Here is a 21,742-nt window from a genome sequence, read left to right as displayed (position 1 = left end):
ACACTCAGAAACCAGCATCCTCAAAGACACATGTACATGGCAGGACAAAATCGCAATCTCTCAATATTAACCCTTAACACAAATGGCCTCAATTCATTAGTCAAAAAACACAGATTAGCAGAGTGGATTAACAAACAGGACCCAACTATTTGCTGCCTACAAGAGATGCATCTAACCAGAAAAGACACTAAGAAACTGAAAGTGAAGGGATGGAAAAAGATATTCCACGCCAATGGACAAGAAAAAAAGGCTGGTGTAGCTATTCTAATTTTGGACGAAACAAATGTCAACTTAACAAACATAAAATGACAGGCAAGGGCAATATATATTGTTGAAAGGCAAGCTCCATCAGGAAGAAATTACCCTTCTTAATATTTATGCTCCAAGTCCAGATGCACCCAGCTACATGAAACAACTACTTATGGACTTAAAGGGAGATATAGATGAACACACAATAATTCCCAGGGATCTGAATACTCCATTAACACCAATAGATAGATTCACGAGGCAAAAGCTCAACAGAGAAGCTATAGAGCTCACACAAACAATAGAACAACTGGACTTGGAAGACATATATAGAATATTCATCCTAAGGGCGCAGATTATACATTTTTTTCAGCAGTGCATGGCACCTTCTCTAAGATAAACCACATGATAGGACACAAATCAAGTCTAACTAACTACAAAAAAAAATCAGAATCGTACCATGTACCTTCTCAGTCCATCATGGAATGAAGCTGGAAATCAAAAACTCAAAATATGTAAAGCCCCAGGAAATATGTAAACTCTTGGAGGTTGAACAACATGCTATTAAACGAGCAATGGGTTAGAGAAGAAATCCAAGACGAGATAAAAAAATTTATGGAAACTAATGAAAACTCAGATACAATGGTCCAAAAATTGTGGGACACCACCAAAGCAGTGTTACGTGGTAAGCTTATTGCAATTAGTGCTCATGTCAAGGCACAAGAAAGGAATCAAATACAGGAATTAAACACACACCTCCAGGAATTGGAGAAACAGCAACAAGATGACTCCACAAACAAGAGGAAACAAGAAATTATCAAAACAAGGGAAGAAATAAATCAAATAGAAACCAAAAGGACTATACACAAAACCAATGAATCAAAAAGCTGGTTTCTCGAGAAGATAAATAAAATAGACACCCCACTGGCCCGATTAACAAAGAGAAGGCAAGAGAAAACGAGAATTAGCAGCATCAAAGATGATAAAGGCAATGTAACAACAGACACTGCAACGATAAATAAAATAATCAGAAATTATTACAAAGAACTGTCCTCCAACAAATCAGATAACCATTTGGAAAAGGAAAGGTCCCTAGACTCCCACCACTTACCAAAACTCACCTCAGAAGCAACAGAAGGACTGAATAAACCCATAACCAAAGCAGAGATTGAATCAGTGATTAAGGATCTCCCAACAAAGAAAAGCCCAGGCCCAGATGGCTTTACCACAGAATTTTAAACATTCCAAGCAGAGCTAACCCCAATCCTCTACAAGCTCTTCAAAATAATAGAAAAGAAAGCAACACTTCCAAACTCATTCTATGACGCCAATATCACTTTAATCCCAAAACCAGATAGAGAATTAACAGAGAAGAACTACAGACCAATCTCCCTGATGAACATTGACACCAAGATTCTCAATAAAATCCTAGCCAATAGAATTCAAAAAAACATCAGACAGATCATGCATCCCGACCAAGTAGGATTCATCCAGAGAATGCAGGGATGGTTCAACATATGAAAATCCATAAACGTGATACACCACATCCAAAAACTGAAGAACAAAAACCATGTAATAGTATAAATAGATGCAGAAAAAGCCTTCGACAAAATCTAACATCACTTTTTGTTAAAAACGCTAACCAGGGTAGGCATACAAGGAACCATCCACAACATAATCAAAGCAATATATGAAAAACGTAACGCCAGCATCATACTGAATGGAGAAAAACTGGATCCTTTTCCACTGAGATCCAGAACAAGACAAGGATGTCCGCTATCCCCGCTGCTATTCAACATAGTTCTAGACATGCTTGCAGAGGCCATAAGACAAGCAAAGAAATCCAAGGAATCCAAATATGAAATGAAGAAGTTAAGTTTCACTATTCGCAGATGACATGATCCTTTTCATAGAAGAACCAAGAGACTCAATACAGAGACTGCTAGAACTTATATGAGAATTTGGAAGAGTGGCAGGGTACAAAATTAATGAACAAAAATCAACAGCCATAATGTACGCAAACAACCCAAAGATGGAAGAAGATATAACCAGCAAGTTACCATTCAAAATAACAGAGAAAAGCATGAAATATCTAGGAATAAATTTAACCAAAAGCGTAGGAGACCTTTTTGAAGAAAATTACAAAACACTTAAAGAACAAATTGAACAAGACCTCAAAAGATGGAGCAACATCCCATGCTCCTGGATAGGCAAAATTAATATCATCAAAATGTCTATACTACCACAAGCAATATACACTCTCAATGCAATCCCAATCAAATTACTCAAAACATTCTTCATTGAATTGGAAAAAAATGATACAAAGGTTCATCTGGAAACACAAAAAACCACGAATAGCTAGAACCATTATGAAGAATAGAAACTTATCATAGGGAATCACAGTTCCGGTCCTCTGGACATACCATAAGGCAGTGGTTATCAACACAGCCTGGTACTGGCACAAAGATAGAGAGGAGGATCAATGGAACAGAATAGAAACAACAGAAGGAAACCCACATAAATACAGCCAATTAATCTTCGACAAAAAGACGACAACCCAAGCAAATGGGAAAGTCTATTCAACAAATGCTTTTGGGACTACTGGATGATAGCCTGCAGAAACAAGAAGATAGACCCATACCTCTCACCATACACTAAGATCAAATCTAAATAGATAAAAGACTTAGACCTACACCCAGAAACCTTCAAACCTTTGGAAGAAAATGTAGGAAACACACTACAATATTTAGGTGTAGGCCCTGACTTCCTAAAAAGGACTTCAAAGGCAATAGCAAGCAAGACCAAAATAAACAAATAAGACTTCAACAAACTAAGAAGCTTCTGTACAGCAAGAGAAACAATCGACAAAGTAAAAAAGCACTCCACAGAATGGGAGAAGATCTTTGCACACTACATAGGTGATAGGGGGCTAATCTCCAGGATATACAAAGATCTACAGAACTACCAAAACAGCAAAACAAACTACTCAAGAAATGGGCATGGGAAATGGGCAGATGTTTCACAAAAGAACAAACCCAAATGGCAAACAAACATATGAAAAAATGCTCAAGTTCCCTGGCAATAAGGGAAATCCAAATGAAGACAGCAATGAGGTACCACCTAATGCCAGAAAGGATGGCACACATACAAAAAACCACCAACAACACTTGCTGGTGAGGATGTGGGGAAAAGGGAACCCTACTCCACAGTTGGTGGGACTGTAAACTTGTACAGCCTCTATGGAAATCAGTATGGAGGATACTGAAACAATTGAAAATCAGCATACCATATGACCCAGCAATAGCACTCCTAGGAATATACCCAAAACACCTGTTTTACGAGAAACCAACATACACCCCTATGTTTATAGCAGCACAATCAGTAATTGCAAAAAAGTGGAAGCAACCGAAATGCCCATCAACAGAGGACTAGATAAGAAAGCTATGGTTCATATACTCCATGGAAAACTACTCAGCTATCAAAAAAAAAAAAAAAAAAAAAAAGAAATGCAGTTCTTTGTGGTCAAATGGGCCCAACTGGATTCCATTATGCTAAGAGAAATGAACCAATCCCAAAAGGTTAAATACCACATGTTTACCTTAATCTGAGATGAAAAGTTGTTAATCTGGAAAATAATGCCTATACATTGCAATATTATTGCAATCTCTGACAACATGCATCCAATGCAATAAGATAATGCGTTGTAACCTATAATACAACAATTAATGTGAGTCAGAATGCTTATGATCTACATCAAAGAACTGTAAAACCTAAAACACTCTTAATACCCTATGTTACTCCGTAATGGGGAAGGAATGCAGAGAAATCTTCCATCTCCCTAAAAAGTGAGAGGAAAACATGAAATATAGCCTATCAGGATCAAATCTGATAACCCATAGAAAACAGACTCGAGTTGGCACTAGACAATGGTAAAGCTACACAGGCATAAGGGGGGAATCAGGAGTGACCCTGAAAGCCTCTTAACAGGAGGTCATGCATACGAAGCAGGGGGGAGACCCAGAGTGGAGTGGGTGGTCAGGAGGAGGCTCGCATCCCAACCCTGAAGATTCCCAGATCTTCACCAAGGACCATCAACACGGACACCAAGGACTACATCCCAACTGCTAAGGAGACCACAGGAAATAGGAGTGCCTTTGGAGGCCAAGAACTCTGAGGTCACCCACCTCCATCTGGAGCCTCCACAGGGTATGGAAGAAGCCCAAACTCTGCTGTGCAGAAACCAGTGCCATCTGAACAACGGCCAGGAGCCCTGAGCCATCTGCAGAAACAGAAGAATAATAAATTTCCTTCAGGACTAGGGAGGCAAGCTCTCTCTCGTCCTTGCCTGGATCTGGCTCTGGGTCCCCACCCTCCCTCGCGGTGACCATTAGGATCACTCCAGCAACCCCTCTAAACAAACAAATATACAAACAAAAAAAAATCTAGAATGGACAGACAACAACATGGAAAGCTGAGAATCAGACAGGAAACGGCCAGCGTGGACCCAAACATGCCTCACTAGTGAGACACAAAGATTAGTTATGCCTCACTGGGGTATGGGGGATTTCTCTGCACACCCCTCCTAAAAAAAATGTACTGTACCTAATCTGATAATTGTATGGAATCAGGTTGAATACAAACCAAAATTGAAATGTGTAAGAAGAAGTCACACGATGTAGTTAAGCAACCGCATTTTCCTATCAACATACTATTAATCAATACCATGTCAATTAATGCCATAAGATTGTAAATGGCTGTTGATATGATGTAAGGGCCTTTAATTGATTGGGATGATAGTTTGCTGGCTTTACCTTCAGACCAGAGAATGTCTCACCAAGAAATCGTTGAACCCCCTAGGATAATAAGACACTGGACTTTATGCTTGGTAAATACTTCCAATGAAAGAACCTCAACTGAATTTGAACTGTGGTAATGCAGCAAGGTGGAGAAATCCACCATGGGGGGAGGGTTCGGGAAGGGGTGGGGGGAATCCCAGTGCCCATAACACTGTGTCACATAATGCAATGCAATTAATTAAAAAAAAAAAACTATTTGGACTAATCTATCTGGAATGAAAAAATCTATAGTCAGGCCCAGCAGCGTGGACTGGTGGCTAAAGTCCTCGCCCTGAAAGCGCCAGGATCCCATATGAGCACTGGTTCTAATCCCAGCAGCTCCACTTCCCATTCAGGTCCCTTCTTGTCGCCCGGGAAAGCAGTCGAGGTTGGCCCAAAGCCTTGGGACCCTGCAGCCTCATGGGAGACCTGGAGGAGCTCCTGGCTCCTGGCTTTGGATCAGCATAGCACCGGGCATTGCGCTCACTTGGGCAGTGAATCATCGCATGGAAGCTCTTCCTCTCTGTCTTTCCTCTCTGTATATCCGCCTTTCCAATAAAAAAATAATAAAAATAAATCTTTAAATAAATAAATAAGTCCAGGGCCCAGCGCGGTGGTGCAAGTGGTTAAGGTCCTCGCCTTGCACACCCGGGATCCCATATGGGCGCAGGTTCTATCCCGGCAGCCCCGCTTCCCTTCCAGCTCCCTGCCTGTGGCCCAGGAAGGTAGTCGAGGACGGCCCAAAGCTTTGGGACCCTGCACCCACGTGGGAGACCTGGAAGAGGCTCCTGGCTTCAGATTGGCATAGCATCGGCTGTTGCGCTCACTTGGGGAGTGAATCATTGGACGGAAGATCTTCCTCTCTGTCTCTCCTCTCTGTATATCTGCCTTCCCAATAAAAAAATAATAATAAAAATAAATCTTTTAAAAAAACCCAAAAACATTACATTAAATGAACTAGATAGAGAAAACAGTATGTCACCTAAGTTTATGAGAAATCTAAAAAAAGTTTTAATTTTATTGAAGTGCAGAGTAGAACAGTGACTGTCACAAACTGACTAGAGAATAGAAGACAGGAGGACTGGGACAGACTGGGCAATGTGTACAAAGTGACAACCACACAAGAAAAATAAACAACTCTGTTCATTTGCACAACAGAGAAGTAAACTCTGTTATCATGAGATATAGAGTGACTGGAGTTACCAATTAGGTATCACGTATGTCATCATAATTAGAAAATGGGTAAATGCATATTTTTTTATTCTCTCCATATAGAAATGTCAAATGCATGAGGGCATAGATATGCCCATTCTGATATTTGATCAATATACAATATAGTATACAATATACAATCTGAATAAGAAATGATCCAATGATACAAATTGATATTTTCAAAAGAAGTAAAACAGATGTCCAAAAAAATATATGAAAAGTTTTCAGTATCTCTAACCCAGGGGGAATGTAAATAAAGAACAAGATTAACTATTTCCACACAACTTACATTGAATATTATCAAAAAAGACAAAAATTAAGAAATGCTTTCATTTTAGAATCAGAGTCATTATATAATATCCCTTTCATTCTTGCTGTTGTATTCATTGTAGTGTTTTTAACATTGTGCAATAGAGAATTCCGAGTCTCAAAAATTTTATACATACATTTGTATATATTCTGGGTTATATAGGGTTGCAATGCTTTATTATTTTTAAGACTTATTTATTTTTAATCAAAAAGGCAGAAACACATGGGAAAGGAGAAGCAGAGAGGGAAGGAATCGTGATCTGCTGACTCACTCACAAATGGTCATAATGGACAAAGGAGAACCAATTTGAGGCCAGGAACCCAAAGGTTCTTCCAGGACTCTCACCTGAGTTCAGAGTTCCAAGAATTTGAGCCATTCTCTGCTACTTTGCCAGGCTACAAGCTAAGAACTGAAGCAGAAGTGAAACAGCTTGGATATAAATACACACCCATTTAAAATGCTGGCACTAAAAGATGCAAGATTAGAATGTTAGGTGATGATTCCAGGCCCAAAGCAATCCAAAAGTAATTGCTTTGTGGTAACTTTAAAACTTTCAAAACTACACTATAAGTTATTTAATTATATAGTTAAAACATGTGAATTTTATGGTGTGTGAATACTATGTCAACAAAATATTTTCAGAAGTAGCAGAGGGTATAAAACATATTGAAGACATACTAGTCCACATACATTATCACTTCATTTCTATTTCAGAGCAAAAACATAAGGATTTTGTAGTATACAGTTGCAGTATAAATGCTGCTGACACTATTCCAGAAGCTTCTATGTAAAACAAGTGAAATGGATATGCAAAGTAATCAGCTATTATATCCACACTTCATACACCCATTTACAATATGAGATCAAACTCAGTTTCCTCTCAGTGTCATTCAGGAAGTCTGATTGAACTGGTGTGTGCATACTTTGACCTATGGAAGTTATATTTTAACCACAAGAATAGTTCCCTTATATATAGCCAAAAGCCAAGGCAGTAACAGTTGGAAAGCAAGCTTCACCTTCTGCTGAGATGTCTACCAGGTGGATTTCAGTTCTGCTGCTGCTGCTACAGTTCAGTTGCCACTTCAGTGCCGTGGGATGTGGAAAGGTGTTGGTGTGGCCAATGGATTTCAGTCACTGGATCAATATGAAGCTCATCCTGGATGAACTGGTGCAGAGGGGACATGAGGTGACTGTTCTCAAATCTTCAGTTTCTGTTCTGCTTGATCACAGTGAATCTTCAGCTATTAAGTATGAGATTTTTCCTGCATCAACACCCAAAGATGTGTATGAGATGGTTTTCACAGATGATCTAATGAAATATGTTTATGAATTGCCAAAATACTCATTTTGGAAATATTTGTCAGAACTTCAAAAAATGGAACTTGAACTTTCTGATTTTTTTCAAATTATGTGTAGGGATGCAGCTTTGAACAAGAAACTTGTGACAAAGCTGAACGAATCGAGGTTTGATGTTATTTTTGCAGATGCCCTGTGTCCCTGTGGTGAGCTGCTGGCTGAGCTACTTAAAGTCCCCTTTCTGTACACTCACCGAATCTTTCCAGGCTACACACATGAAAAGTACAGCGGAGGACTTTTGCTTCCCCCTTCTTACGTGCCTACTACCATGTCACAATTAACTGATAAAATGACATTCATGGAGAGAGTAAAAAATATGCTGTATGTGATTTATTTTGACTTTTGGTTTCAAACTTTCAATGAGAAGAAATGGGATCAATTTTACAGTGAAGTGCTGGGTAAGTCTTGTTTTTATTGGATACTGCCAAATCCTGACTATTTCGTGCATTTTGATTGGGACTTAGCATGGTATCAAATCACAGAAATGTGAACTCTGCTTCTTTATTAAAGATATTTTATATTGTCTTTGAAAAGCAGTTTTATAGAGAGAAGGAGAGACAGAGTATAAAGCTATTCTATCCAGGGGTCCACTCCAAATTCCACACAGCCAGCACTTTGTCAATATTAAACCAGGAGCCAGATTCTCTTTCCAGGCCTCTCACCGGTGTGTCCAGGGCCCAAGACTTCAGTCATCTTCCGTTTTCTTGTCAGGCCAGAAGCAAGGAGCTCAATGGAAGTGGAGCAGCAAGAACATGAACAGGCACCCAAATGGGATGGTAGTGACTGAAGGTGGAGGACTCGCCTGTTGTGCCACCATACCCCGGAAACTCTAAAAATTTAGTGAGAAAGTAGCCATATAAGACAATCCGACGAATTCCAAGAGCTACAGAAAAGCTGAGATGATAGATCAGTTAGTACCTGGTTGCCTTTACACAGGACATGCCAAGAAATAATACACACAACAGCAAAGGAATGAGGATTTCTCTAAGTATCAGTGCATCCAATTTTCTATACTTCTTATTTCATCTGAAAAAGAGAGAGAGAGAGCCTTTAACCTAAGTGCCATGATGAATATAGATAGGTAGTTTGGGAACTACTGTTTTTTTTTCTTTTTAAAATTTCTTTTATCATTATAAATAAATATATGTGTGTGTGTGTGTTTGTGTGTGTGTGTGGTTCCAACAAACTCTAAGTGCTACAGAATGAAATTCATGCAGTTCAGACAGGCAGTTTCAAGGGCAAAAATAACTGTCTAAATAGCACTGAGAAACTTGCTTCACCCTATGGAAAACAGATTCTTATTTGGATCTTACATTCTATCTTTCTTTTTTTTTTTTTTTTCAAAAAAGGGAACTTTGCAAATTCTTCATTTGTTAATGTGTTTGAATTTATTTGAAAGTAATTATTGATGGCATATTATTTTCTTACACTACCTAATGAAAGCAGTCACAGTTGGGACATGTAGTGTTTTATCTCGAACATTCAGACACAGGGAACACACATCCTGAGCTCTGCAAAGATTACGCTTTTTTCACTAAGCTGTTTCAATTAATCTTAGTTAATGAGAGTATGCACTACTACTGAGCCATAAAATTGAATGAAACCCTGTCTTTGACAACAAAATGATGCAACTGGAGACCTTAATGCTTAGCAGAATAATTCAGTTTCAAAAAGGCAGATGCATTTTTTCCTGATCCGCAATATCTAAAATAATAGTACTTTATATACAGATTGTTTTGTTTTATTCTAGATGAGAACAATTCAAATTTTGAGATTTGTTTACAATTTATAGTCATATATTGCTATGAAACAGTTATTTTCTACTTTGCTTGCCACTTTTTGAATTATTTACATACTGAGGCTTAAACTGCCAGTATGTAATTGTAAAAATTTTAAAATAAAATATGAAAGGAGAAGTGAGAATGGATACAAAGGTGATATGGAGGATAGGGAGAACATATCATTTCCTCCTAAATCTGTATTGTAAAATCAGTGAAATTTTCATCTTTTAAAACTAAAATTAAAAATGTAACTTCTAAATATGTGTTATGTAAAACATTCGTGTATATTTAAAAAAAAATAAACACTATGTATTTCCCTTTAGAATGTGTCAAAACCTGAGAGCAAAATAGTTAAATATAAGCAAAATAGACATAATAGACATAATCCCAATTTCAATAATTTTTAAAAAATTAAAATTTAAAAATTTCAATATAATAAACAATTATGAGACATCTAACATGAAACAAGACAATTAGGTGACTTAGAAGAATTATACCGTACTCTCAAATACTTCCCAATGAATTTGGCTAACCATGATCAAGCTCCTAGCTATTCCAATGAATTGATTTATTCAACAGCAGAATTACAGAAGGAGAAGGAAATAAAGAGGTTTTCCATCCACTGGCTCACTCCCAAAATGGCCCAAAGGGCAAGGGCAGGGCCAGGCCAAAGGCAGGAACCAGGATGTTCCTCAGGTCATCCACTTGAAAACAGGAGCTCCAGGACTTTGGCCACCCTCTGCTGCTTTTAAAGCACATCATGTGGGATCTGGATTGGGTGTGTAGGAATCAGAACTTGAACCAGTGCTCATATAGCATGCCAATGTTTCTGCTAACAGCTTTAGCCGCTTCACCAAGTGCCAGCCCTAGTATCAAGCTTCTAAACAAAACAGGTGATTAGAACACTTTGGAAAAGATTTTTCCATGGGTATAGAAGGATCAGTTAGGTATAGAATTCGAAGTTTCAATTGCTACTAGGATAATTTTTATTCTTAATTTTTATTTCTTTATAATGTTAAGCTTTACATATATTTATGGGGTACCCTGTGATATTTCTGTAGATGAACACACTATCTGTTGTACAAAGAAGGGTGAATATAGTTATCATTTCAAATCATTAGCACTTATTTATGATGAATGTTTCCAAACCATGTGAATTAGTTTAACCTATACAGCTGATGTTAATAATTACACAAACTTTTTTTATTCAGTAATAACTCAAGACATTTGAGTCAGCATTTTCTATTCTCCCTTGTTCTCTCCTAGTATCTGAATCACATCATTATGTTTTCATTTTCTTTTTTTGTCTTTTAAAGATTTATTTATTTTTATTGCAAAGTCAGGTATACAGAGAGGAGGAGACACAGGAAGATATTCCATCTGGTGAGTCACTCCCCAAGTGACCGCAATGGCCAGTGCTGTGCTGATCTTAAGCCAGGAGCCAGGAACCTCTTCCAGCTCTCCCACGCAGGTGCAGGATCCAAAGGCTTTGGACCATCCTCAACTACTTTCCCGGGCCACAAGCAGGGAGCTAGGTAGGAAGTGGGGCTGTCAGGATTAGAACCGGTGCCCATATGGGATCCCAGTGCATTCAAGGCAAGAACTTTAGCTGCTAGCCCAAGGTGCTGGACCCTATGTTTTCATTTTCTGTGAGCTCATATTTATGTATCTCTGTATGAATGACAAATACTGTGGCAATTGTCTTTGAGTTTGGTTAATAATGCTTTAATCTAAGAATCCTGATTAAGAGCCATGCTAGTGCAATTAAAATAATCCATGTTTTCTTGGGTAAATGGCAGCAAATGTAGAGATATGCCATCGTTTACTTTTTAATTTCTCATTAGAAAAACTTTTAATCTGTTCAAACTTCTTGGTTATTCTGAATGGTGCTGTAATAGAGATGGGAGTGCAGATGTAACATTGACAGGTGGATTTAATCTATGGAAAAAATCAATAAATACACTTTATATACAAATATATTCTATATACATAGAGTGTATATATATATATGATGTGTGCACCCACTATTGGACTTATAGACTAATATACATTTGTCACTTTAGCAAGTGTTAGAGAGAAAATTGTTACCTGTGGAAGTATAGACACTCTTACTCTAAAAACTGTTCATGAAAGTGAATTTACTGAGGTGAATGACAATTGTAGTGAGTTTTCACAATATTCCTCTTGCATACCCACATATGTATATCTACATACATATTAACATACACATATGTGTGCATACTCATCTGACACTGTTATTTTCTTGCTCTCATTAGGAAGACCCACTAAACTAACTGAATTAATGGGGAAAGCTGAAATGTGGCTCATTAGAACCTATTGGGACCTGGAATTTCCTCGCCCACTCTTACCAAGTGTTGATTTTGTTGGAGGGCTCCACTGCAGACCTGCCAAACCCCTGCCTAAGGTAAACCTATTCCAGTTGTGTTTTTGTTCTGTTTACCTTTCAACTGTGGAAAAATGTTTCTGTATTCTTCACTCACACTGAATCTCAGTTTGTGTATTATGGGCAGTGGGACATAGTATCCTAACAATAAACACTCCAGTTTTCTATCCGCATAGCTGTATAATTGCATTTTGTTATCAAGCAGTGAGAATAAACTGGTGGCTTTTGAGCACACAGTCAGTTAAATCTGGGCCTTTACTTGTCAACACAGAAGAAAGCATTAGGTGTTTTATCAAGGAATTTTGATAAATGATTGTGATGCCTCAACTGAAGTGCTAGCTCCAAATAGCCTACGTATAGACAAGTTCTGCTTCCTGACACACTGTTAAGTGTTACATGAAAGCATGAGCAAGCTGTATCACTGGAATAAGTTATATCAGATGTTTTATGCCTAGAGCAAGATTATAAGAAGCTCTAGGACATGTTCCTTGAGTAGCATGCATCTCCACAGCACAATTGCATATGTGGACCAGCAAATCGCACACCTTTCTCTCTTTCTAATTTTTGTGTTCTGAGTTAAACTCAGTTTCTCTCGCATTCTGTAAAATCCATTTGGCTGGCTTCCAGTGGGTCACAGGTACGGACATACACTGGTGGGAGCTGAGTGACGTGGGCTTTTGGAGGTCCTAGGGGATGCTGCTCGCAGGACTGTGGGTAGACTGGTACTGTATCCAGGCAGGTAAAGGAAACCTGGGGATTCACCCATATACATGGTCCCTTGGATTGGTCAGTTAAGGGGCTAAGGAGATGTGTTGGGGGGAAATTCATTGAAGAAGATGATGCAGGTAAGCAACGACTTCTGAGGGACTCCCATCAACAAGACATTGTACTTTCGAATGTGCTGAGACCTAATGGTTTGGAGGTTGGAAGTCAGAGGACTTTTGTGGGTCAGACAGATGCACCAGATAACATAGAATATCTCAGCTGGGCTAATTATCATGAATCACAACTGACCACCCCTCACTGCCATATACTAAAGCTAGGGCTATGGGCTGCCTGGCAGAGCTAGATCTCAGGGGATGAGTAATGCTAGGTTTGGCCATGACACAAAGCAGCAAGTGAGAGAACCAGGTCTAGGGGCATAATCTGTAGTGGAGATGTGGGCTCACCCCTGTGGGATTGCCATAACAAATGGTTTGCTTAATAGCTAAGAAAATTGACAAGCTGAACTAGGTATGGCTTAGAAATCTTCTGACACAAATGGATGCCAAGATTGGGAACAGGCTGGACTGGTCCAGTCTGTAGCACCCGCTGACACAAACAAGAATAGGCTGTGGAGCAGGCCAGGTTAGAGACAGCAGACTATGCCAGGTAAGGGCCTAGCACCCACTGGCACATGTGAAATCTGTGTCTATAGACAACAGACTCAAATCAGCATTAGACAATAGCAAAACTACAAAGGAATATGGGGGGAATCAGGAGTGATCCTGACAACTTCTTAACAGGAGGTCATATGCATAGAGCAGAGGGGACCCCAGAGTGGAGCAGGTGGACAGGAGGAGGCTTGTATTTCAACCCTGAAGACTCCCAGATCCTCACCAAGGACTATCAGTACGAGTACCGAGGACTACATCCCAAGTGCCAAGGAGACCAACAGGGAAATGGAGTGTCTTCAGAGGCCAAGAACTCTGAGGTCACCCATCCCCATTTGGATCTATCACATGGGATGGAAGAAGCCAAGATCCTGCCTTGCAGGATCCAAGGTCATCAGAACAACAACCAGGAGCACTGAGTGGTCTGTAGAAACAGAAGAACGGAAAACTTCCTTCGGAACTAGGGAGAGGAGCGTTCTCTGGTCTTTGCCTGGTTCCGACTTTGGGTCCCCACCCTCACTGGCAATGACCATTAGGATCACTCTGGAAAACCCTCAAAACTACCAAACAAATAACAACAACAACAAAAAATAGAATAGGTAGACAGAGAATAACAAGGGAAGTTTAGAAACAGACAGGAAATGGTCAGCGGGGATGCACTTATAACTCACTGGGTGGGACACAAAGATTAGTTACTCCTCACTAGGGCATTGCCTGCACACCCCTCCTAAAACTGTTCACCTAAACTGTTGACATATGTCTTGTTAGAGTTATAGAGTTAGACTACCTGAAAAACAGCCAGGTTCAGCAACATCATGCTTCAACGCGATAAACTGCTAAATACTAAAATTAAAATAGACATGAGACAGCAGAATAGTAATCTATAGCCATTTTAAGGTGTATAGAAACCAGATGTATATAAACTATTAATTGAAATGTTAATGTAGAAGTCATAGAATGTGGTTCAGAATTTGCATTCTTTTTTTTTTCCTCTTTTAACATATTGGTTATTCAATACCATATCAACTAATTCCATAACGTTATAAATTGTTACTGATGTAAAAAAAAAGAGAGAGAGAGACAGAGAGAGAGAGACAGAGAGAGAGAGAAAGAGATCTGTGTCTAGGAATGCACCTGGTATGGGAACTTAGGAAACTCCCATGGTGTGTTGTAGCTCCTGATGATGAGCATATCATTCGGGCCTGGGTGTTGGTTAGCAAGGGGAAAGGTAGCTCCACTCGTTGGCAAGTGTGTAGATTGCTTCTGGGGAAAGATGGCAGACTAAGCAGACAAGACCAAGTTCAACTCTCTGGCATGTGCAAGAGCCAGGCTGGAGTGTCAGTTATGCCAGGCTAGGCTATCACAACTAGCAATTTGCATGAGCCAGGGAAGGGAGAGTCTGGACAGATCTAGGCTGTAGCAACTGCCAACAAGAATTAGTTTAGGGCAGTCTGGGATAAGTCAGGTAGCAAAGGCCAACATTGGGAAGGGGCTTTGTGAGCCAGATCTAAATAATCACTGGCATGTGCTAGATCTGTGGCAGGGAACAGTCGTGGTTCCCATTGGTGAGCATGAGCTGGAATGGAGGTGGAGTTCTCGGCTGGACATGACTGTAATATCCCTCACCACAGTTATGGGCTGCATCTAGGGTGCTCAAGACTGGGCTAGACTCCAGCACCCACTGGTGCTTATGAGAGCCAGAGTGGGTGTAGAAAGAGCTGGGTTAGGTCTTAGCAGCTGATGAACCATGTGAGATATATGTCTGCATGTAGACAAGGTATGCCTTGGCTGTAACACCCAACAATAAAAACTGGAATGGGTGTGGGCTGGTTGGGAGAGTCAGTATTCCTGCCAGGACAGGAGATGGACTAAGTCAGTCTTTTTATCCAAGACCTGCAGGTTTGTGTAAAATCTGCCAATGAGAGGAAACCTGGTAAAGGAGCTTGGGGAACTCCTTTGTCAGGATACAGTCCCTGCAGGTGAGTGCAAGAACCAACGACAGGAGCAGCCCAGTTCTGGCCAGGCTAAACTACGCAGCAGCATATATGTGGGTCAGGTCTAGGGGCAGGCCGGGCTGGTCAGATCATAAAACCCACTGGCAAATGTGAGAACCAGGATGGGGTACAAGATAAGCTGGGTCTAGCTGCAACAATTTAGTCCACATTAGGGCTTGGACTGGTGGTTTGTTGGGTTGGACTGGGTGGTGTCACTCCCAGCATGAGATAGAACCATGGGCAGACCAGCCTACAGCACCTGCTGGCTATTGGCAAGTGGATGAGGGCCATGCCAGACTGGGCCATAGCACCAGTAAGTGTACATGAGACCCAAACTAGGGAACCGTGTGCAAGCCTCTAGGGGAGCTGAGAGGGCTTTCCTGCTGGGCCACTCTCTTACTGGTAAGCATGAGTACTATAACCAGCATCAGAAAAGATCATACAGGGCTACAAAACCTGTTGGCCTGCATGTGAGTTAGGTTAGGGGGAGAGCCAGGATGGGCTAACCAACTGTATCCACTGGGGCAGGCATGATCCAGGATAAATGCAGATTTGTTGGGCTTTTCTGTAGCTTCATCTGGCAAGTGTTGGGCTTATGGGGCATTTGCTGTCAGAAAATACTGCAGAATCCCCCTGAGAGTGCAGATCCAGGGCTGAGACTGGGCATGTTAGGCCAACTGCGATGGGCTACACTTCCCACTGGTGTGGGCAGGCCTGGCTAGACAGATAATGGCAGCGGTTTCATGAGTGTTCTTGAGTGTGGGCTGTGTAGTGGGATCTGTTGAGTTGTACTAAACTTCAGCACCCATTGTTGTATACAAAACTGCATAGGATGCAGGGCAGACTGAGCCAGTCTAGCGTATATACGGGCAGGCCTAAGAAAAGAGTAGGAGAGGGCCTGATGGTCGTTATTGAGGGTCACACCAACTAGCCTGCAGTTCCTGATGGTGAAGATGACAGCAAGGTTGGACTGTGTCACAGAATTTATTGGCTTACATAAGAGCTAGGTTAGAGATAGAACTGTTCCAGCAGCTATAGCTCCCAGTGTGTGTGTGTGTGTGTGTGTGTGTGTGTGTATAAGCTGACATGTGTGGTGGACTGAGTCAGACCCTGTACTGGCAAACACATACAAGAGTCAGTTCTAGGATCACCTCAAGCAAGGTCTCCATGAGGATCTCCCCAACTGAACTCCTGGTTATAATTCCAACCAGAGGAAGAAGCATTGGATCTGTGGTCTGACCATGGAGTGCATGTGTCAGAACTGAGCCTCCTAAGTGACTAAGATGGGGCAGTGGACAGCATGGCTAGATGCACATGGAGGATATGGCAATCCATCAGGACATGTAGGGATGATTGCATGGATGATTGCAATCATGATTGCAGGGATGCAAACACTAGGGCTGTCCTCTGCTGCTTTCTCAGGCACATGGGCAGGGAGCTGGACTGGAAAAGGGGCAGACAGGAATGGAACCGGTGCCCATGTGGGAATGGAAACCATCGCCAACAGCATAGGCCATGACAACGCTTCTGTTAATTAATCATATTCATTGTATCTATTTATCTGTTTTGTTCTACTTACTTTGTAATGGAGCAAACTTTTTTTTTCTTTTTTTTTTACAGGACATGGAAGACTTTGTGCAGAGCTCTGGAGAAGAGGGAGTTGTGGTGTTTTCTCTGGGCTCAATGATCAGTAACCTGACAGAAGAGAGGGCCAATGTGATCGCATCAGCGCTTGCCCAGCTTCCACAAAAGGTCAGAAAGAATGTTTTACTTTGTAACTATTGTAAACACCTAAAATCTGTATAGGGTTTGGTTTATTGTCCCTTGTTGTGTGCCCATGGCATTGTTTTTGTAATTTATCTTCAAAATTAAATTTTAAAAGTGATTATTAGTAGTACTATTAGAGCTGATTACATCAAAAGCATTGGTAGCTGGCATTTCATCAGCAATATTTAAATTTTATAGCTGCAATATCAATTAATATTACAATGGTATATAAGGCTAAGACACTATAATTAGCAAATTCTCCTTTTCTATTTCATTTTTTCTATGCAGTATTGCTGAGAGTAATATATACAAAACAGATATATTCGCAATGGAATAAAATATTGGTGAATAACTGCACTAGTGCAGTAACTATGAGCAAATGTTTGATGATTTATTCTTCATGCAGAAACCAAAGCATTTTAGTAGCTTTATATTCTGTGGGATGCAGATTCATTGTAATATTCATAATGACAGCCAAGAAAGTGTAGCCAGGTTTAAGCAAACTTGAACCCAAAGGCCCTATAGTCAACCAATTTGGCAGATAAAGTGAAATGGTATCCTTCATCAGTGCATGTGGTTCTGCCAATGTCTAAATGAAGAACATGCCAATGAAAATAATTGAAATGTCAATGAAGTAGTCAAGAGATGTGGTTAAGAACTTGCATTTTCTAAAATATTGGTCACTCAATACCATGTCAATTAACTCTATGATGTTGTAAATTGTTGTTGATGTTATGTAGTGGTTTTTCATTGGAGGGGATGATACTCTGTCAGCTCTACTTTCAGACCAGGGATGGTCTCCCAAGGAAACTGTTGAATTTATCTGGAGAATAAGAGGCTGGACTCTATGCATGGTACATGCTCTCAATGAAGGAATCATGACTATATTACTGCAACAATCAGAATCCAACGTCGGGGAGGACTTGGGGAGAGGTTGGGGGAATCCCAGAGCCTATGAAATTATGTCATAAAATGAAATAACAAAAAAAGAAAGAAGAAAGTTAGAAATGGGATCCAATATTTAAGATAAAGAGTCTACACAGCAAAACTCCAAGGCCATGAAGACTCACACTTCTATAAAATAACTACAGAAAAAAATCAAGCTCTTCAATATTATGACAAACTCACCAGGCTGATATTAAATTTTTAGTATGAGGGCTACAACAAAGCATACACTTATTAAATAAAATGGATGTGTAGATCATCAGGAATTTGCTATGGAATATGCACAAAAATGCACATGGTTATCAATTTCTTTTTTAATTTTTAAAAATGTATACATATTTATTGGAAATGCAGACATAGAATGTGAAGGGCAGACAGAGAGAAAGAGTCTCCATCTGTCCCCTGGTTCATTCCCCAGGTGACGTTAACTGCTGGATATGAGCCAATTCAAAGCTAGAAGCCAGGAGCCTCCTCTGATATCCCACACGGGTTCAGGTCCCCAAGGCCTTGGGCCATCCCTGCCTGCTCTCCCAGGCAACACGTATGGAGATGAAAGGTAAGAGGAAGAGCTGGGACAAAAGCTGAGGCCATCATTGCATGCCAGTCAGGCAAGGAGAGGACTTCAGCCTCTAGGCTAACATGCTAGGCCTGCTCTCAATTTTTTAAAAAACTAAATTTTTCAATGATGACCTCGCTTTTCTAGCACATCAAAACTGCTCTCCCCACTGATCTAAATGTAAATATAAGCACAGAATTAAAGCATATTCTATTTTAACCGCTGCTTCATAATTTTAATTACCTAACATCCTTTTTCCTCATTTGCTATATTTTTCATGTGAAAGATCACATAACCACATGAATTGTTACTCTCATCAGAACTTGTTGTAAGTTGGACTATGATTCAGGTAACACATTGCCTTTTCTTGAACAGGTTCTATGGAGATACAATGGCAAGAAACCGCGTACCTTAGGACCCAACACTCAGCTCCTTCCTTGGATTCCTCAGAATGACCTTCTCGGTAAGCCTGTGGAGAAGAAAGTCTAAGATATGAGAAATAATCATAAAAAGTACTTCAGAGTGAGTGTTTGATGCAGCTGTTTAGGAAATCTTCATTCCACATTAGAGTGCCTGGGTTTGAGTCCCAGCTTGGCTCTTTTTTCCAGTTCATTGCTAAATGAATATTCAAGGAGGCACTGAATCATATGGCTCAGGTTGCTGAGCATCTGCCATCTTTGTTGGAGATCCAGATAGAGTCCTTGAATCCTGAGTTGCCTGGTGCTCCAAGGAAGTTTTTTCAGAAATTGGGATGGGTAAACTAGCAGAGGGGAAATTTTTTTCTGTGCCTGGGTCACTCTATCCCCATACCATACCATTCAAATTAATAAACAAAATTTAAGATCTACCCTAGCTTATCAAGTTTTATTTTACTTTCATTTTGGGCTTTGAGGTTGAAAATGGTAAATACTGATCAATGACATTTTATTAGACATGGTGACATTTTTAAAGTTACACTCAAAGTATCTATTTTAGTATAATTACTCTAGAGTTGTATAGTAATTTCCTATCTGTGTCCAGTTTCTACAATTTTTTTCTTATACTTATTCCAACACAAGTGTATTTGAAGAATTATGGGTATTGACTCTCATTCCTATGATTAGTTTCACATTTTTTTCAGTGCGAAGAAACTTAATGTTTATCTTGAGATATTAGTATGTTCATGTAGGGAATTCTCTGAATCCTTAGATGGCAGCCCCATGTCATTTTTGGTCTGTGCATACTACACGGCACATCCTGCAATCTCATGAATTCATTAAGAGAGTATTGTGTGTCCTCTGTTTTCTGTAAGGTTTTTTCGGTTGTGTAGGATCCACTTCTTTCCTTTTTCCCGCTTGCCCACCCTGTATTCTTGAATCACATCTCAAATCACACATCACCTCTTGCAGGTGGCATTCAGCCACCTCTCCAGTGCAATGAGGTGACACTTCCTCTGACATCACCGCCCTTGGATGCCCATAACAAATCTGTTTATAAGACAACTTCTGATTTTCACTGAAGTTTACTCAATTGCAGGTCACCCGAAAACCAGAGTTTTCATTACTCATGGTGGAACCAATGGCATCTATGAGGCAATTCACCATGGTGTCCCTTTAGTGGGCATTCCTTTATTTGGGGATCAATTTGATAACATCGGTCACATGAAGGCCAAGGGAGTAGCTGTTGGAGTGGACTTGATGAAAATGTCAAGTGCAGATTTGCTCAGAGCAGTGAAGAGAGTCATTAATGATCCTTCGTAAGTAAAACATTTTTTTTTAATTTGGTAGTATTTATAAATGAATTGTGATCTTTCAGTGTGTGCATCATTTGTTCTTTTTCAATTGATTTTCACAAAACAAAATGATATAACTCCTATAAAATGGGCTTTACATTTCAACCAGTTGTTGGAAAGCTGAAAATCAATCACATAGACTTATGGCTTAGTTAGTAAATGTTTATATACAAATATTTTAGAGTATGTAACTAAATTAAAGCCCACAGATTTGGACCCAGCAGAGTAGCCTAGTGGTTGAGTCCTCACCTTTCATGTGCCAGCAACCCATATAGGCTTTGGTTGATATCCTGGCTGCTCCACTTCCCATCCAGCTCCCTGCTTATGCCTGGGAAAGCAGTAAAAGACCCTTGGGACGCTACCCTGGCATGGAATACCTATGAGAAGCTCCTTGCTCCAGAAGTTGTGGTCACTTGGGGAGTGAACAAGTAGATGCAAACTTTTTCTCTCTTGTTTTCCTTCTCACTGTAATCTGCTTTTTAAAAAAACAAATCTTCTTAGAATCTTCTTAGTTGTTGTAACTAGCTTACTGAGTGTAATACGATATCTCATTTTAGCTCCTGATTTCCATTTCTCTTATGGTTGAAAACCTGACATAGATATATTTAAGCAAATTAACTTTCTTGTAATGCTGTTATCTTTATGTTTCCCCTTTAGATATAAAGAGAATGCGATGACATTATCGAGGATTCACCACGATCAGCCCATGAAGCCCCTGGACCGAGCTGTCTTCTGGATCGAGCATGTCATGCACCACAAAGGAGCCAAACACCTTCGGGTTGCAGCCCACGACCTCACCTGGTACCAGTACCACTCTCTGGATGTGATTGGGTTCCTGCTGGCCTGTGTGGCCACTGCTGCACTCATCATCATAAAATCTTGTTTCTTTTGTTACCGGATGCTTGTTAAAACTGTTAAGAGCAAAAGGGACTAGTTCAAGTATGCTAACGTGAAGGAGGGACACCTGATAGACGACAAGCCATCCCAGCCTAATTCAACAAGCTGAGACTGCATTGTGGGTCCGTTTTGCTTGCCACATCGCCTGGAGTCTGGGAGTAGGAAAAACAAATACTAGGGCTCAGTGAATTTATCTAATTGTGATGGTCACTGACAACTTGGATGTAACCCACAAATAAAGAAAAACACCCTAATAACTTCATAGAGATGAATTGGACTAAACCTAAAAAACGTG

General features: G+C 40.1%; 1 protein-coding gene across 2 annotated transcripts; it reads left to right on the top strand.

Moving 5' to 3' along the window:
* Positions 1–2,109: 2,109 nt before the first annotated feature.
* On the top strand, positions 2,110–21,484 carry LOC121147000 (UDP-glucuronosyltransferase 2B17-like). 2 transcript variants are annotated; one of them, XM_040966606.1, is made up of 7 exons: positions 2,110–2,122; positions 7,653–8,361; positions 12,021–12,165; positions 17,132–17,263; positions 19,155–19,242; positions 20,295–20,514; positions 21,208–21,484. In XM_040966606.1, the coding sequence occupies exons 1-7, from the start codon at positions 2,110–2,112 to the stop codon at positions 21,482–21,484; spliced, it is 1,584 nt and encodes a 527-aa protein (XP_040822540.1). The 2 variants fall into 2 exon arrangements, with proteins under 2 accessions (XP_040822540.1, XP_040822539.1); XM_040966605.1 differs by lacking the exon at positions 2,110–2,122 and having other exon boundaries at positions 7,631–8,357; positions 12,017–12,165.
* Positions 21,485–21,742: the final 258 nt, after the last annotated feature.

This window comes from Ochotona curzoniae, unplaced genomic scaffold, assembly GCF_017591425.1.
Source record: "Ochotona curzoniae isolate NIBS_2020 unplaced genomic scaffold, NIBS_Ocur_1.0 scaffold_4506, whole genome shotgun sequence".
In the NCBI taxonomy this organism is placed as follows: Eukaryota; Metazoa; Chordata; class Mammalia; order Lagomorpha; family Ochotonidae; genus Ochotona; species Ochotona curzoniae.
Note: the sequence above shows the minus strand (reverse complement) of the source record. Positions and strands in the feature narration are given on the sequence as shown.

Coding starts and splice junctions, on each gene's coding strand:
- LOC121147000 (XM_040966605.1), top strand. CDS start 7,631: ATGTCTACCAGGTGGATTTCAGTTCTGCTGCTGCTGCTACAGTTCAGT. Junction 19,243..20,294: donor TCCTCAGAATGACCTTCTCG/GTAAGCCTGTGG, acceptor ACTCAATTGCAG/GTCACCCGAAAACCAGAGTT. Junction 20,515..21,207: donor AGAGTCATTAATGATCCTTC/GTAAGTAAAACA, acceptor TTTCCCCTTTAG/ATATAAAGAGAATGCGATGA.